The following is an 18,986-nucleotide window of genomic DNA, read 5'->3' as shown; positions in this document are numbered from 1 at the left end:
GTATGAGGGGGAAATTGTTATAAATTTTCTGGTTACATAACACCACACCCTTTTGGGAGAGGGGGAGGTGTTGGGGCTGTGATCAGAGACACTAGAATCACTTGCGTTTATTTATAAAACATACAAGGAAAAAACATGGCCTATAATTCTTTTACTTGAATTAAACAAAGTTTAGTCAAGTCAAGTCACTTTTATTTATATAGCACTTTTTAAAATACAGATGGTTTCAAAGCAGCTTTACAGTGATAACAGGAGATTAATGCAACAGATATATATACATATATATATATATATATATATATATATATATATATATATATATATATATATATATATATATATATATATATATATCGTCGCTGTCCGATGAAAACCGCGTATGTCCATTTTGCCGATTTTGAGATTTTTCGACGGATAGAATGTCCAGGTTCATTTCCGTATACAGTATGCTTCACATATCTAAATGACCTATGAAAAGTTGTGAAATCATGTCATCTGATTTTCACGTATATCCATTTGGTGTCAAAGCTGTCAATCACGCCGCGTATCTCCCGCCCTGTGGAGGCATCTCGCGGTCTAAGCGTCTCTGGAAGCTCAGCATTGGATAGCCGAATAACTCTGTGAGGTAAAGTATCAGCAAACGTTTGTTTTTGACAACTGTTCAAGTTTATTATATATTCGCAATATATTCACAACTGTTATTTACCAGTAAATGGTCTAGACGAAGTAATTGTCACTGTTTATTGTGGAGATGTTAACGCACGGGCCTGTTAACTTAAGCAATACTTTTAAGGTAGTCTAATATTTTTCTGACTAATAAATTACTGACACAGTAAAGGGTAGATTTAAATAAAGAAAAACAAAATTTAAATAAAGAAAAAAACTAAATTTAAAAAAAGAAAAATTCAATTTAAATACAGAAAAAACTAAATTTAAATAAAGAAAATGACATTTAAATAAAGAAAAAACGAAAATTAAATAAAGAAAAAACCGAAATTTAAATAAAGAACAACGAAATTTAAATAAAGAAAAACGAAATTAAGTTAAATTAAAAACGAGATTAATTTAGATTGATAACGGGTAAAAAGGCTAATAGCCTACATGTTGGGTCCGTATACTTTTTCGTCCATTCATTATTCTATTTCGGAATGAAAGATGAAATGTAAAAAAAAAGGTGTAGCTTTTTTTCCTTTTTTTTTGTTTAAAAGAAAAAAACAGAAATGGCTGTATTTTTTTTTGTACATAGCATAGCCTACTTTGTTATGAGTTTAGTATCATAATGATTAATAAATGCACGCACAATTATCCGTGAACTTGATTTGAAGCCTTTCAACAAAATTCAGAATTAAATGAATGTGCAGTTTGTACAAATAGAGTCTGTAGGTCTACTATGCTGTTGAAAGTATGAAAAGTGAACAGCACGAGGATGCACAATTTGAGACGGGTCAGACATGATTTTGACCACTTCATTAAGTTTTGTTTTGTAGAAAACCTTTCTTTAAAGTGAATTTAGTTTTGTATAAATTGTATCTTAATTTTAATCAATTTTTCATCAACCATGGATTTAATAAATAAGCAAAAACCGGTATATAGCAGACAATATAATCATGGAGGCGCCATCGCGTTCACTTGCATTGCACGTTAACTGGAGCGCATCTCATTAACGAAACTCAGTGTATGCCTCACACAGACATGAGAAAGACATCAAATACACAAAGCTTGAAAAGTCTTTAAACGAAATAATTCAAAACGAAAAGAAAAAGGCAACTCTCTGATTATGTATGCCCTTACAAAAGTGCCGCTCTAGGCAATTGCCTAGTTATATGGACGCGCCGGCCCTGGGGTCAGCAATGAGTGTATTGATTCATTGTCCCTTCATAGTTTGCAAGAGACATTTAATAAACTGAGCGTATTTAATAAACGGAGACGTAGGCTATTTAATAAACTGAGCATATTCATCTGTCAATATGAAACGCGACTTGGCCATTCTAATTAATGATCGGAAAAACGCGTATCGACCACCGTTACTGTAAAATATGCGCGTATGTCCATTTAAACTCGATTTTGGTCAAATGTGGATTATATCATTACACTGGCAAGAATATGGCTACATTTAAAGATGCCATACCAAGTATGACAACGCTATGTTCATATGCTTTTAAATTACGGTGTTTTTTTCACTTCCTGAAAAGTAACCGTTTTGGACATACGTGATTTTCATCGGGCAGCGACGATATATATATATATATGAAGAGTTCAGATGATGCAAAAGCCTCTAAGTGCCATCTGAAATTTTCTTCTAGAATGATCATTTTTATCAAGCTCGTATATTTAAGTTCAGTAATTTCACTTAAATGACAATTATTTTCATTGCCATTTAAGTGAAATTACTGAACTTAAATATACAAGCTTGATAAAAATGATCATTCTAGAAGAAAATTTCAGATGGCACTTAGAGGCTTTTGCATCTGAACTCTTCATATATATATATATATATATAGTAGCAAAGAAAGTCATTATTCAGTTTAAGTAAGTTCAGGGTTGATTCATTTCCGTATTACCTGCGTCCTGACTCTCTGTGGTCATTAAAAATCCCAAATTTGCCCCTTGGCCTCTGTTCATCATGGCCTCCTAATCATTCATATACTGATTGGCTTCATACCTCTGTCTCCTCTCCACCAGTAAGCTGGTGTGTGTGTGGTGGGCGTTCTGGCACAATATGGCTGCCGTCGCATCATCCAGGTGGATGCTGCACATTGGTGGTGGTTGAGGAGATTCCCCCCTTCCATGTAAAGGGCTTTGAGTACCCAGAAAAGCGCTATATAAATGTAACAAATTATTATTATTATGTGTTTAGTCCATCGTCATGCGCGTTTGAATGCGTATGTGTGCAGGCATGTACTCTTTTATTTCTGCTGCTTTTAAATTTAAATCAGGAACGGGCAACTCTGGCCCTTTTGAGGTGGAGAGTTTAGCCTACCTCCAGCCATAATCGAGCACATCTGAAAATGTAACCAAAGTCTACTTATAGACAATCATGGGCAGGTGGGTTTGAGGTTGGAGCTAAATCTGCAGGACAGTGGATGCTGAGGGCCAGGGGAGCCCACCACCACTGCTTTAAATCATGCAGAACATTATTAGGCTTACATAAAAGGAAGAAATGGTCACATCTTAATGACAAATTAAATAACACAAAAAATAGTCTCAAAATCTTTATGAAGTTCCATTTACGTCAGTTAGGGAGGAGTGAGCCAATCTAATCTTTCAATCAACAGCCTGAGTATATAAGCAGCCGCTTCCCTCTCTCTAGCATCAGCTGTTCCAACATCCCAACCAAACATTTCTCTTCCCATTCCTTCTGCATAGGGGCAGCCACCACAGCAGCGCAGAGGGGCCTTTCCGATCACCAAATCAAAATGCTAGGTCGATGGTCGTCCCATGCCTTCGAAACATATGTTCGTTCAGATCTGCATAACATTAGACAAGCACAACAAACACTAGCATCCGTCTGAGTCTGGGCCGCTTCTCCCTACTATTTTGCATCTTTCCGCTTACCTAGCCCCGCAGGGCATGTATTCATCTGGATGCAGTGAGAGCTCTCCCTTTTCGTATGTCCCTTGGGTGCAGCGGGGCCTCATGTCTTTACGTGATCTAAGCCCCCCGCGTCAGAAGGACGGTAGTTCTGCTTTTTCCTTAGGGAGAATCGCTTTGGATATCAGTGGCCCGTTTGCCTTTAGTGACGAGGACCTCCTTCCCCGTCCGTGACATCTGGGGGCCCCTTGTTCCTTGACTTTTTACAGCTGGGGCTCCATGTCATGGACGCTCTGGCAGGGCATTCTCCAGCCTCATACTCCAACCTCCAGTCCCAAGATACTCCCGCAGGAGTCATTTCTGAAAGTCACTGTCGCAGCAGTGCAGCAGCGAGATTGACCCCAGTCAAACTTCCACAAGCCTCATGTTGTTCACTCAGCAACGAACGCAGACACACACTTTCAAGGGAGCACCATTTATAGCTCCACGTGGTGGACATAGTAGGGACACGCGTTCATATCATGTGTACTATATGTGACCTGCATCACAAAACCAGTCACAAGTCGCACGGGTATTTGCAGGGGTTAAAGTGAAAAAAAATCCTGAGCCTGACATTTTTTTGGGAGGCGGAGGGCGGGGGCCGGGGGGGGGGGTGGCTTGGGCTTCATTAGCACCATTTATTTTCAAGCATGTTAATGGCATATTTTTATGAATGAAGACCAGTATCACTGATATAGCTACTTATGTCTCGATGAAAATTTATTTTTCCAAAATTTGAAATTAGGCTTAAAAAATAATAACTTTTAATTTAAGTAGCCTAAACTTAAAACAATCATCACTTAAACCCATAATAAATGTCATATTTACCTGTACCTTACCTGTCTAACCGATGTGAATTATATAGAAATTGAATACGTTTATAAAACAGTCCGCACTGCATAAATTATATATGTATATATATATATAATGAAAAATAGATTAATCCTTAAGCGTTGAGCAGTTAGTAATTTTCCCATTGTTCTTTGGATAGCAACTTTACTAACAGAGAGAATTGCTGTCACTTTAATACCCGCCGCTGCTGGCAGGATCTCAGGCATCTCATTCTCTACTCTTTACGAACTATTTAAGATTGTATTTAAATCATTTGACTGTTCTTGTGAAGATACTCGACAAAACTGTCATTTTGGCATAAATGTGTGTTATGGTTCGTACAAGCGCGAAAGAGAACTCAATGGCGCACTGTCGACTGCGATACTGGCGCGCGTCTTTCTCTGTGTGTGTGTGTGTGTGTGTGTGTGTGTGTTTCAGGAGGACATTCATTCACTGACAGCGCGTTCTCTTTTGTCTTCTCGCGCATTGATAGTTTAAAACATTTGCGTGAAGGAGCATGATCATATAATCCAAAGGATGACAGAAAGACGGACGCTGCGATAAATATTTTAACATTAAAGCTGGACAAATGAATCGCATGCGTTTATGACAGCACTAGGCTACTTGTCATACATTGCTGACAGAAAATGCTGCGGTTTAAAGTGGACTCGTTCTCTTACGAGAGGTTCTCTCGTATTGCGTAAGCTCTGCTTACGCAGCGGGAAAAGCCTTCTTTTCTCGAGATACTGAAACCAAAAATTATCCTTAATTTCATATATTGTCAACGCAGTGCGGCTGCAGGCAGCTGAGCTAGAGCGGCATACTGCGCGCTCATTGGCTGCCGCGCGGCAACTGCTTAAGCCTACCAGTGAGCCTGGCGTGACGTCACGCCCAATGAGGGCGCGCGCGACCTTGCGCGTCATAGCCCGCCAGAATGGGCGGCGTCAGAGCGTATATAAGGAAGGCTCGTAGGCTATATTCTCTGATTTCTGTCTTTTCAGCGAAGCACTCGCATCGCTGGTCTCTGAGAGGAAGCCGTCGCCGTGGCCTTCTTGGATCAAGCTAACGAGCCAGCTTAGGACAGCCTGAGGAAGCCGGACGATCTCTTCGCCGCCTTCAGCCTGCCGTGCCAGCTCAGCTATCCGGCGATACATATCCTTCCGTGTTAAGCTCTTTGTGTGTATTGCTTTTCTCCGCAGCACTCTAAAAGAGCACGAGGCGTTGTTTCAAATGCCTCGCACCACGTGCGGCTCATGCCGCTCACCGCTCAGCGACGGAGACCGCCATCTTCTCTGCGCTCTCTGCCTGGGACGGGATCATGCAGCCGTCGCGTTTTCCTCGGGCGGCTGCGAATGCTGTGAAGAGCTGCAGATGTCGACCCTGCGGGCTCGACTCGCCCTCTTTTCAGACGCCGCTCCTGCCGTTGCTGGGCCGCGTAAGAAAAAACGCCGCTCACAACGCCCACCGGAGCCTGAGACACGAGCCAAGGCCTCGCCGGAGCCTCTCCCGCGAGCCTCGCTCTCTCCCTCTCCGCCCCCGCTCCCCGACGCGCAGCCGACGGCTCTCGCCCTCGATGCCGTCGACACAGCGGATGAAGCGGACGACAACGATCGGCTGGACACATGCTCCTTGTTAGCGTCGGACAGCGAGGCGTGGTCCGGCTCCGCCCGATCCACCTCCTCCACCAGAGCTTCCAGCAGGGCTCCCGCCGGAGTGGAGGCCGAGCTTCTCCACCTCCTCACTATGGCGGTCGAGCGTTTGGGCCTCGAGTGGTCTGCACCGGAGGTACCCCCGCCTAACAGGCTTGATGGATGCTTCCTGACCACCGGTCGCCAGGCTCCAGCGTCTAGACCGGCGCCGTTTCTGCCTGAGCTCCACGACGAGCTTTCTAAATCCTGGAACGCTCCAGTTTCGGCCAGACTCCGCTCTCCGGCCTCATCGACTCTCTCCCGCGTGGACGGAGCTACGGAGAAGGGGTATGACCGGATTCCACCGGTCGAACAGGCGGTTGCAGCGCATCTTTGCCCCCCATCCGCGAGATGGCGCTCAAAGGTTGCCCTCCCGTCCAAAGCCTGCAGGACTACTTCGGCGTTCGCCAGCCGCGCTTTCTCCGCCGCTGGGCAAGCCGCCTCAGCCCTGCACACTATGGCGGTCCTTCAAGTTCTCCAGGCGGACCTCCTCCGCCAGCTTGACGAGGGAGAACTGGACAGATCGGCCCTAACCAACCTGCGCAGTGCGACGGACCTTTCTCTTCGCACGACCAAGACAGCAGCCCAAGCGATCGGACGATCCATGGCTTCGCTGACCGTCATCGAGCGCCACCTTTGGTTAACTCTCGCCGATATGGGGGAACAAGAGCGATCCGTCTTCCTGAACGCCCCGCTCTCGCCTACTGGTCTCTTCGGCCCGGCAGTGAGCGGCCTCGTGGACCGTTTTTCTGAGGTACAGAAAGCGTCACAGGCCATGAACCTCTTCCTGCCCCGCCGCTCGAGCTCCGCTGCAGGCCGCTCTAGCCAGCCTCCTGCACGCAGCTCCGCACAGCGGCCGTCTCGACCCCCAGACTCTAAGCAGCGCCAGCGCGGCCGCCCCAGGTCCCGCTCCACCAGCCAGCACAGGCCGCCGCCCCCGCGTGGGCCTCGGCCTAAGGTAACGCTGAAGCCCGAGCCTGCTAAGTCCTCCTAGCACCCGTCGGGAGGAAAAGACGGGCGGCTCCCGCCGCGGCCGGACCACCGTCGAAACTAAGATGTATCCCTCTGCCAGTCCCCTTGTCAAAGGCTACTGCAGTAGTGCCCACAGCAGCCAACGAGCCAGTTTCGCAACTCTCTCGCCTGCACACAAACGCCGTTTTTACGGCGACCCAGATAAATCGAATAAAGAGCGTAATGTCTGGTCAGACGGCTCACGCCGTCAGTGTTATGAGTGTAGTAAACATGCCCACTTCCCAGTGCTCATCACTACACACAAGCACAAATTCCCCTGTGTACCCCACAGAGTGCACTCACATAAGGCGCGCTACGGCCGCTCGAGTGATAACTGTAGGTCACGTGCCCACACTTCAGTGCTCACACCTACACAGTGCTCGCTCTGTCCCACACGCTTGGGTAACGGAACATTCTGCCACTGGCCGCGTGTTAATACAGAGCCCTGTGCCCGCTACACAGCACGCACACTCTCAGCTAAACATGTACGAGCCAGCCACCGGCTGTGTGTTAATAAAGAGCCCTGTGCCCGCTACACAGCACGCACACTCTCAACTAAACATGCACGAGCCAGCCACCGACGGTGTGCTAATAAAGAGCCCTGTGCCCGCTACACAGCGCGCGCACCCTCATGTAAACACGCACAAGTCAGCCACCGGCTGTGTAATAATAAAGAGCTCTGTGCCCGCTTTACAGCACGCACACTCTCCGATAAACATCCACGAGCCCGCCCCGCTTCTGCGCCGCGAGCCGTCTCACAAAGCGCTCTCTCACAGCGCTGTTCAGCCGGCTGCCGCCATCTGCGAACCCCCGTTCCCCCTCACTGCCACTGCGCGATTCGCGCTTACACCGCCACAGATTCCCCGTCCCGCGCTGCGCGACGAGCGAGAGTCAGAGGCGATTCGACCCCTAGCTATGAGTGCGAATGCATGGAAAGCTATCCAGGGTGTGTCGAAGTGGGTACTGAACACAGTGATAAAGGGCTATTCGCTTCAATTCGCTCGCCGCCCTCCGCGCTATCGCGCTCGGGCCGAGACTACAGTGAAAGCGGATGCAGCGCATCTGCTTCACACAGAAATAGCGAATTTGCTGCGCAAAGGGGCGATAGAACGGGTTCTCCCTCCGGGTTCCGAGGCAGGCGTATACAGCCGCTATTTCCTCGTACCCAAGAAGGGCGGAGCACTCAGACCTATATTGGATCTGAGATATTTGAACAAAACGCTTATGAAACGGCCGTTCAAAATGCTCACAACCAGTCAAATCCTCGCGCAGATTCGCCCGGGGGACTGGTTCATATCTCTCGACCTGAAAGACGCGTACTTTCAGATTCAGATTATACCCCGTCACAGGCCATTCTTGAGATTCGCCTTCGACGGCCAGGTATATCAGTACACTGTCCTGCCGTTCGGCCTATCCCTGGCACCCCGTACATTTACGAAGTGCATGGATGCGGCTCTCGCACCCCTGAGATCGAGGGGAATGCGAATCCTGAACTATCTGGACGATTGGCTGATTATAGCGCACTCGGCGGAGGAACTAGTTCCCGACAGAGAAGCGCTTCTCGGTCACCTGCAAAGCTTGGGTCTTTCCGTGAACTGGGACAAGAGCTCTTTAGCCCCCAGCCAGTCTATCACTTTTCTGGGTATAGACCTGGACTCGGCGGCAATGACAGCCAGACTGTCCGCACAGCGCGCGCGCTGTGTTCGACACCTCGCCGCCTCCTTTCAGGAGGGAAAAGTTTTTCCATTGAAAACTTTTCAGAGGTTGCTGGGCCACATGGCATCAGCAGCAGCTGTCCTGCAGCTGGGTTTACTCCGAATGCGTCCGCTTCAACGCTGGCTAAAAACGGAAACGCCCCGCAAAGCATGGATTTCAGGCCGTACTCCAATCAGAGTGACTCAGCGCTGTGTTACAGCCCTGCAGCCCTGGCTGACGGCCGAATGGTATCAGCGGGGAGTGTCGATGGGAACCATCGCACACCGCAAAGTGATCTCGACAGACGCGTCCAACATGGGTTGGGGAGCGACTCACGAAGGCAGTCCGATTTGCGGCCCGTGGTCGAATACGGAGAAAGACCTTCACATAAACTGTCTAGAGATGCTGGCGGTCGAGAGAGCGTTGAAGCACTTTCTACCGCTTATACGGGGACACCATGTGCTAGTTCGCTCGGACAACATGTCAGTGGTGTCGTACGTGAACCGCCAGGGTGGAATCAAATCCAGAACCCTGTGCGCGCTCGCAGAGCGCCTCCTATCCTGGGCTCAGGGCCCGTTGCGCTCCCTAAGGGCAGCTCATGTACCCGGTCGTTTGAACGACGGCCCGGACAGACTGTCCAGGGACAACGTTCCCCCAGGGGAATGGTCTCTACACCGCCAGACGATACAGACGCTTTGGCGTCGTTTCGGCGAAGCGAAGATCGACCTCTTCGCCACGAGCGAGAACGCTCAGTGCCAGAGGTTCTTCTCGAAACGGGAAGACGCGCTGGCCCAGACCTGGCCCAGCGCCCCGCTGTACGCGTTCCCACCGATCTCGATGCTAACTCAAGTGCTAGCGAGGATCAGGAGTTTGAACTGCGCAGTGCTCCTCATAGCCCCGCGTTGGGAAAACCAACCATGGTTCCCCGAGCTAATGAGACTGGCAGACACAGCCCCATGGCCGATTCCGGTGAGGAGAGATCTCCTCTCTCAAGCCCGAGGCTCGATTCTGCATCCCCATCCAGAGCACTGGTCTCTGCATGCGTGGATAATCAACGATTACTCGTTGGCTTGCCAGAAGGGGTAATTAACACGATCACGCAGTCCAGAGCCCCCTCGACGAGGCGGCTCTATGCGTCTAAATGGTCAGTGTTTAACAAGTGGTGTGTGAATAAGGGTTCTAATGCTCGAACCTGTGGAGTTCCACAGGTACTGAAATTTCTCCAAGAGATGTTGGACGCGGGCAGGTCCCCCTCCACGCTCAAGGTTTATGTCGCGGCCATAGCAGCGTTCGCTGAGTCGGCGCGCGGCCGTGCACTGGGCAGAAATGAACTCATTACCCGCTTTCTACGCGGGGCCAGGAGAATGAACCCTCCACGGCCCCCGACGGTTCCTATTTGGGACCTGTCCCTGGTCCTGGAGTCCTTAAAAGCGCATCCCTTTGAGCCTTTGGACTCAGTGGAGTTGAAATACTTGACGCTTAAGACCGTTTTTCTGCTAGCTCTGGCTTCAGTTAAACGTGTGGGAGATTTACACGCGCTGTCCATCAGCGCGTCGTGCCTCGAGTTTGGACCTAACGACTCGTTAGCCATTCTCAAACCGAAGCACGGCTATGTCCCCAAAGTGTTAGGCACTCCCTTCAGGACTCAGGTCGTTACCCTATCGGCTCTGCCGTCCTCCAGCAGTGAGGAAGGGGTCAACTGCCTTTGCCCGGTCAGGGCGTTAAGGTGTTATGTGACGCGCTCTGCAGCCTTCAGGTTCTCAGAGCAGCTTTTCGTTTCGTTTGGCGGGCGCACCAAGGGTCGCGCCGCTTCGAAACAGACACTGTCCAGATGGATAGTAGACGCTATTGCAGCAGCTTATGCGTCAAAAGACCTGCAATGTCCGTTAGGCATACGGGCTCATTCCACCAGAGGCATGGCCTCATCGTGGGCATGGTCCAGTGGGATTTCCATTGATGACATTTGTAAGGCGGCGGGCTGGGCGTCCCCCTCCACATTTGTTAGGTTTTATAACCTGGAAGTTCCCGCTATGCAGGCTAAACTTCTGTCAGTCTAGTCGTGATTCGTGTCCTGCCCAAGGGTCAGGCTGTATTTCCGATTAGCTTGTCTGTTGAGCTGCACGCTCAGGGTATCAGTTAACATGAACCGGCAGTGCCGTTCTGTGTTTTTTCCCTATGTGTGCTTATGAACATGTGTTGGCCCGCACCGCTGGCCACCTGTTAATCACCTCTATGTTTTTCTATGAGTCATATGTGATTGTTAGGCTCGCACGGCGTGGACAAAGGGTTCCCGCTGCGTAAGCAGAGCTTACGCAATACGAGAGAACCTCTCGTAAGAGAACGATACTTGGTTACTCACGTAACCTCGGTTCTCTCTAGAGAGGGAACGAGTATTGCGTTCCCTGACCGTGCTGAGCCTATCGCTCGCGTCGCTTCAGTCGACAGAAAACAGAGAATATAGCCTACGAGCCTTCCTTATATACGCTCTGACGCCGCCCATTCTGGCGGGCTATGACGCGCAAGGTCGCGCGCGCCCTCATTGGGCGTGACGTCACGCCAGGCTCACTGGTAGGCTTAAGCAGTTGCCGCGCGGCAGCCAATGAGCGCGCAGTATGCCGCTCTAGCTCAGCTGCCTGCAGCCGCACTGCGTTGACAATATATGAAATTAAGGATAATTTTTGGTTTCAGTATCTCGAGAAAAGAAGGCTTTTCCCGCTGCGTAAGCAGAGCTTACGCAATACTCGTTCCCTCTCTAGAGAGAACCGAGGTTACGTGAGTAACCAAGTATCGTTTTCATGGTAGGCCTACACAGAATGTTTTTTTTTTTTTTTTTTGTAAGCTACACAGAATATTTAATTAAATATTAAAATTAAAAATTTAGCCAAGTCTGAAGTTACCAAGCAGCAGTGTATGTTAACGTTAGCTCAGTTATCAACAGGTGTACAGAAAATATGATTATCCTGACCTGAACTAATTTACTGAACCAACTCACATCTCCTTTCTTTCTTTTCATCCATGATGACATTAAAGTCACCTGTTGTAGTTTCTGCCGTTTCATCGCTGTCTGTGCTGCAACCGCTACTTGCTCATTAGAACATTCAGTGAGCTATTTTACACAGGCTCGGTCCTGCTCCTCTGTGGCAATGACGGCGTGCGGTTAAACATCATAACAAACTAATTTGAGTGGGGGTGGGGGGGACAATGGGATTTTGGAAAGTGTCCCCATAGGAAATTACGCCCGTGGGTAGGACATCATCCCCAAGCTTCATGAACTAGCGCTCCTTTCCCCGACAACGCTAACGTGACGTATAAATCTCAACCACACTGTGTTGCCAGGCCCCGCCCTGCTCTGCTTCTGATAGGCTTGCAACGTTAGCAAGAGCTGCGTTCCTTTCATATGATTGATAGGTGAAATCAATTGACTCGAAAATATTGAACCGCATGCAAGTTTCAAAATTTTTTAATTTTTTTTCTCCCTCACGGCCGCACGCCGGAGATCCGGCACGGTGCCGGAATACTTTAAGCCCTGTATTTGTGGCAATAACCAACATTGAATGGGTCAAAATGATAGATTTTTCTTTTATGCCAAAAATCATTAGGATATTAAGTAAAGATCATGTTCCATGAAGATATTTTGTAAATTTCCTAGCGTAAATATATAAAACATTTATTTTTGTGAGTGAATGCAGCAAAATCTCAATTGAATTTTTTTTACCCATGTGACCATGTTTTTGTGGTCCAGGGTCACATATAGATTCTGTAATGTCAATTCTAATCATTTAGTGTTTATAGGTCAGTTGTTCACACATAATGAATCGCAGTGATCTGAATAAATGCAGTTCACACAGAATGCTTTTTTGCTCTTAACATGAGATGCAGTGCAGTGGAGTGGAATGAATAACCATGCAAGGCTTAATTTATTTTTTAATTTTACATTTTTTAAAGTTTAATTTATTTGAAACGTCGAATACGACAGTCTACCACAAGCTGATATAAAATAAGAGCAATTATGGACCACAAAAACAAAATGCAAAAACAAGATAAACTGTAGCCTGTTGTTGAAATATTAGGTTTGTTAAATCCCTTTGTCATGGACTTTGTGCTTTGTAACTTGTAACAGATTGTTTAGATGCACAAACAGCTATTACACACTAAAAAAAAAAAAAAGAAAAAAAAAGAAAAAGCATAATAGTTCCCCTTAATATGTGGTAAGATTTAAAAGCATCACCCCCTGGTTCTGTCATATTGAATGCTTCCAGATTTGATGTCATAAACCAGCACTGCAACAGTAGCCACGCCCACCAGAGCAGAGATGACCAATCGGATCACAGCTTCAGGGAAACCACAACAGTGGACAGAGTCTGAGGGAGGAAACATAAGAACAATAGTGCACTTTAACTCTTTCAGATGTTTAAGAGTACTAACATTAATGCTGACTTGCCTGGACATGTGTGACAGAGATCAGTGTTGTTGAGATGTGTAGTTTGGTTGGTGAATGAATAAGACACGACACAGCTGTATGAATCATCCAGACACTGAATCTCCAGAGGTAGAGAGAGACTGATGCTGAGATCAGACACACTGATGCTGGACAATACACTGATTCCTTTGTACCAGGAGAGAGTCACATCACTCACATTCAACACTGAACACACCAGTGAACATTTCTGCTTTGATGATCTTTCTGACACTGAAGGCTTTTGCAATAAATCACTGATGACAGGAACAGTTAGACGACCTAAAAAAAAAAAAAGAAAAAAAAAAAAAATATATATATATATATATATATATATATATATATAATGATTTATTTAGTTAACTCACCATAGACAGCAATGTTGAAAGTCTTGTGTTTGACCCTTTCATTGATGACCTGTAGTTTATAAAGTCCAGAGTGTAATGTGTTGATGTTTGTGATGGTCAGAGATCCTGTCTTCTCATCTATCTTTAATCTGCCTCTGAATCTCTCCTTCTTACCACTATCATATATAGAGATGATCTGTTTAAAGATTTCAGCGATACGAGTCTCTGAATTTCGAGGTCTAAATGTCCACAGTATCTGTTCATCTCTCTGTATTTCAGTAACATCAGTGTGTAAAGTGACAGAATCTCCCTCCATCACTGATATCATCTCAGTTTCACCTGCATAAACACCAGACACACCTGGAATAAAACAGTGAACAAGTCAAAGATTTTCCATCTCAGATATTGTAAAACAGTTGCGAATTGCCATTTTGTTGCCATTTTACACTATTTAATCTAACAGATCCAAACTATTAAGAAGACATACTTGAATAGTTAAAGGGATAGTTGATGAAAATTCTGTCATCAATTATTCACTCTCATGATGATCCAAACCTGTATGAGTTTCACACAAAAAAAGATATTTTGAAGAATGTTGGTAATCAAACAGTTGAAGGTATAGCCATTGATTTTCATGATATGGAAGAAAAAAATACTATGGATATCAATGGCTATACCTTCAACTGTTTGATCTGTGTTCAACAAAAGAAATAAACTCATACAGGTCTGGAACAACATGAGTAAATTATGACAGAATTTTCATCTTTGAGTGAACTACCACTTTAATGTAGAAAATATAACAATGTAAACTCGGTAGGATGACAGATCATTACTGACTATACATGCAAAAGAACTGAAGACATAAAAAATGTGGAACTTACCAGCTAAAAACCATAAGCAGAAACAAATGAATGTGTAAACCATATTCTCTAAGATTATAAGATTATGCGAGATATCAGTCAACAGTCAAGGTGATACTATGCTATGGTGCAATGTTTCGTTACACACAGATGCGTGTGATGTTCACTTGACCTATAGAAAGCAGCTCTATGCAGCTCCACATGCTTCAATCAATGAGCAAAATAAATCAAGGAAATTGCACTATGGAATATAGAACAGAATACTGAGATTATTTTGGCCTAAGTATTGTTTTAAATTGTTTTAATTGCATGTATGTATTTACATAATATTTATGTGGTGAAAATGTTCATGAATAACAGGAGAGAAAAAAAGAAAGACATGCAGAATTGTCCTGTGATGTGTTAATGTACTGTATATACACTGTTGGACATTGTTAGTACACACAAAAGAAACAAAAAAAAAAAAAAAACACAAAAAACCCTTTTTATAACATGAAATTATGTCAGTATGTTACTAAAAATATATTTCATAATTAATTCAATTGCATTTGAAACTACAATCAGACCTGCAACAGGAAATCATTCAGCTCATATACTTATATTTCACAAACAACATAAGCATTCCTCACATTTGTTTCACACTTGTAGAGATGGCAGTTGACGGTAAGCCCCTACTTCCTAGTCTACAGAGAAGGGAGAAACAAGAAACTCTTCTTTACATTGGGACTTTCAAAGTGGATTTGGCTCAAGATGGCAAAGATTGCTGTATTGTTACTCAAAGCATTCATTTGCTAAGGCTGTTTACTCTGAAGTTAAGGGACAAACTGTCAGTCAACTAAACCCACCAACCTACCCACACACACTTTCCACATATACAATCAATAGCCTTTAACCAATAGCCTGCATAGACCACATCTCGCTTTGGCTCAGAAACCCAGCTGGAAAGTGTGTCAAGGTGCATGAAGATGCTTTCTGCAAAAAGGAAAAGAAAAAGGAACCCCTTAAAGCCAATGTATTCATGTAGAATTACATTTTCAGTTAAATTTGTGATGTACATTCATAATTTCCCTATTTAAAACATCTTATTCAACTCTACAATAATAATAATAATAATAATAATCTGCCTGGTCTTATATCTTGTTGCCTCTATTTGGGTTTTACATTTAGAAAAAAAAAACATGTTCTTGTTCGTGTACTTTTATTTTTCATTGACATGGAAGATTGTGGCAAAAAATGACAGTGCTATACCAGTTGTTAGCTGAATACATTCATAAATAACAACTGACATTGAACACAGATGTGAAGACCAAGTTCCAGTGAAATATTTTCACTATCCCCTATAATGTCTTTACGTCCTTCATTATGTGTATTCTGAGTAGCAGTTTCTCTCTGCAGATGATGAGGTTATGATACGGGACAGCATCTGATTGAGTTTATAGTTACACTGGCCAAAATTACATTGGCCACAATTATCAAAAATGGACAGAATGACCATTTAAAAGGAAAAAGTTATATAAAGTCATGGTATAGCTTTAATTTTGTTTAATTTTTTTTTTTTTTTTTTGACTGGGTATGTTAGGCATAAAGTCTGTTAGCCTACTTAGGCTACTTTGTGGAGAAGAGGAGTACCCTTAACTGAACAGAGCTTCTCACACTTACATGTTCAGTTAAACTAAAAGAGAAAAATACATGATTGATAGGAAATTATTGTTACAATTTTCAAAGTTATAATTTATAGACATTTTAAGAAAAAAATCATGTACCTGTTGAGAGTATGTTGACAGTCCGTGTAGTAACTGTAGTTGTAGCCGAGCTCCAGAAAATCAGTAATGAGGCTTTGACAGTTACAGATTTGAAAAACAAAAAGGCGGGAATAAAGAACCCTAAACTCTAACACAAAGAACCATTTCAGCATATAAAGGGTTCTTCAGGACGATACGGTATAAATAGAACTTTTACTACGTGTAAAGAACCATTTATATTTTTTAAATTGTACAATAATCAGGTAATCTTTTCACAATACTTATGTTCAACGTTGTTATGTAGGCTATCCTAAAAAAGTTGGTACTGAAATGTGTTGTGCACCCTTCCATCAAACCAGTCACATGTTTGTTTTTATGCATGTGTGGATTTGAGAACATCGCCCCCTGGTTGATGTCCTGCTGAACTCCTCCAGATATGATGTCAAACCATCAGCCGAGAGTAGGCACGCCCACCAGAACAAAAACCACCAATCAGATCACAGCTTCAGTGAAACCACAACACTGCAGAGTCTGAGGAAAGAAACAGAAGAACTTTAACTCATTTTTAGTTGTGTAAAAAGCACTAACATGAATGCTCAAGAAACCATACCATACCTTTTTTTTTTTTTTTTTTTTTTTTTACAATTCACTCAAGACACACAGGAACAGACACAGATGAGAGAAGTTCATCCTGCTGGAAACTTAATCAGAAAATCACAAACTCATCTGAGCTTCCTGCTGTTCGTTCACACACTACTGTTCTCATTATAACGTTCATTTGTGGATGCGACAAAACCATTTATCACATCCTCTCTCTTATGCTTTCTTCATTTACTCAGCAGAATAAACACGTGAAAGAACCCTGATCTATTGACTCAACACTTATCACCAAGGATTTCCATCAAGATCAGTTCGACCACTTCTAACAACTGAAATACAAACACATTTAAATTTTAAAACATTTATTTTTCTTAACATATTGAATCATATTAATTTCACTAATCATAAATATTCAAACATCTGTATGAATCATCCAGACACTGAATCTCCAGAGGTAGAGAGAGACTGATGCTGAGATCAGATTCATTCACATTCAACACTGAACACAGCAGTGAACATCTGGAGTCTGATGATCTTGATGATGATGAACATTGTAAAGAGTCTCTGGTGGTGACAGGAACCGGCAGAGGAGCTGGAAAACATGCTTTCTTTTTAGCTTTACTTACTTCCAATTTTTTTTTTTTTTGTCAATTCAAATATATTGGGCAAATCAACTGCATTAACAGAGTAAATTAAGTTTAGTTAACTAAAATAAAATACTTGAAGTACATGAAATATCTGAAGACTTTTATATCAACAAATGGAAAAATATGAACAGATAATTTCAACAAGTTAGTAAAGAAGATAATCTGAAGCATTTTAAAAGTTATAATTAATTGATTTACAATTGATGAATGTTTCTGACTACCAAAAAAAAAAAAATAAATAAATCAAATAGTAACACAAGGAGTTTCTTTCTTTATAAACAGTACCACATTGAAAAATTACAATATGACATGAAATAACATCATGCATTTTGCAGTTCCCTGTAACCAATAAATAAAAGTGATCATTGGTTATATTTTACTGAGGAAAAAGTATCATTTTATTCACTTTACTCACCATAGACAGTAACATTGAATCTCTTGTATGAAATTCCTCTGTTGCTGATGATGGTCAGAGATGTCATTTGTATCAGTGTCATCTTGAGGTTCAAACATACACAGAATCTGATCTTTTTACTCTGTATTTCAGTAAAATCAGGTTTTAGAGTGACATAATCTCCCTTCATCACTGACACTGACTAGTGTAGTGAATAAATACTCCACATTTGTTGATTAAAAGTGTTAAGAGTTTCTCACCGCTCAGAACAAACAGAATCAGAACACAAAGATGAGAAGACATCATGACAGAAACAAACGTCCAGCCAAGAGTCAGAAGAATGACTTCCGGATTAAAAAGCTAAGGTATTTTCAAAGTCTAAACTGCTAAATCAAAAGCAAGCTGGTTTTAGTAGTCTCTGTTCTCTGTCTCGCTCTCCAGATAAAGTTCAATGTATTCTTTATCTTCTTCTTAACATTTCAGAAACCCTCACATGTGTGTCTCATGAACATGTTTCATCACAGCATATCTTTCTGGATTTCTCTTTATTTGAAAACTCTCATTTCAGGTTCTCAGAAGGTTTGTTTGTGGTTGTGAGAATAATGCTCGTCTCACTCTCTCACGAACACAAATAGACATTATTAACTGAACATCCGGCCAGCTCATTAAACCACAAGCCTTCAGTTCAACACATTTACTGAGCTAATAACACAAGAGCTGACTCTAAAACATGTATAATGTTTCAAATATACGAGTATACTACACAATATAATGATGAATGTCTTTCAAACTATTTGAATAAGTGGATCAAATGTTTATTGATTTAATTGTCTGTTTCAGTTTAATTCATATTTTATAGGCAGATTCATCAAATGTTCCTAAATTACAAGTTGAGCACATTCCATTATATCAACTCAAATGCATTTTACACTTTTATGTTAATGCATAAATCTTGCAACCTAAAGACCTTGTTAAACTGATGGTTTTGGTGTGTTGAATGAGGAGTGATGATCAGTGACTGGTGTCAGATCTAAAGACGGTAGATGATCTCTGTGTAATCTGACATGCTTTTCTGATCTAAAACACACACACACACACACAGAGAGAGAGAGATTTTCAGTGTATTTAAAATCAAGTGCTGCTTT

The 18,986-nt window shown here is 43.5% G+C and overlaps 1 protein-coding gene across 1 annotated transcript; it reads right to left on the bottom strand.

The window, feature by feature from the left end:
- Positions 1 to 12,736: 12,736 nt before the first annotated feature.
- LOC308702574 (T-lymphocyte surface antigen Ly-9-like) lies at positions 12,737 to 18,340 on the bottom strand. Its single transcript, XM_081385533.1, has 9 exons — positions 18,102 to 18,340; positions 17,863 to 17,983; positions 16,816 to 17,392; positions 16,222 to 16,731; positions 15,312 to 15,430; positions 15,088 to 15,141; positions 13,620 to 13,958; positions 13,237 to 13,533; positions 12,737 to 13,156 (listed from the first exon to the last, which is right to left on the bottom strand). Exons 7-9 carry the CDS (start codon positions 13,924 to 13,926, stop codon positions 13,020 to 13,022), a joined length of 741 nt encoding a protein of 246 aa, XP_081241659.1. The 5' UTR covers positions 13,927 to 13,958; positions 15,088 to 15,141; positions 15,312 to 15,430; positions 16,222 to 16,731; positions 16,816 to 17,392; positions 17,863 to 17,983; positions 18,102 to 18,340; the 3' UTR covers positions 12,737 to 13,019.
- Between the last annotated feature and the right edge of the window lie 646 nt (positions 18,341 to 18,986).

This window comes from Scardinius erythrophthalmus, assembly GCF_964197995.2.
Source record: "Scardinius erythrophthalmus genome assembly, chromosome: 14".
In the NCBI taxonomy this organism is placed as follows: domain Eukaryota; kingdom Metazoa; phylum Chordata; class Actinopteri; order Cypriniformes; family Leuciscidae; genus Scardinius; species Scardinius erythrophthalmus.
This window is presented reverse-complemented; position numbering and strand designations above follow the sequence as displayed.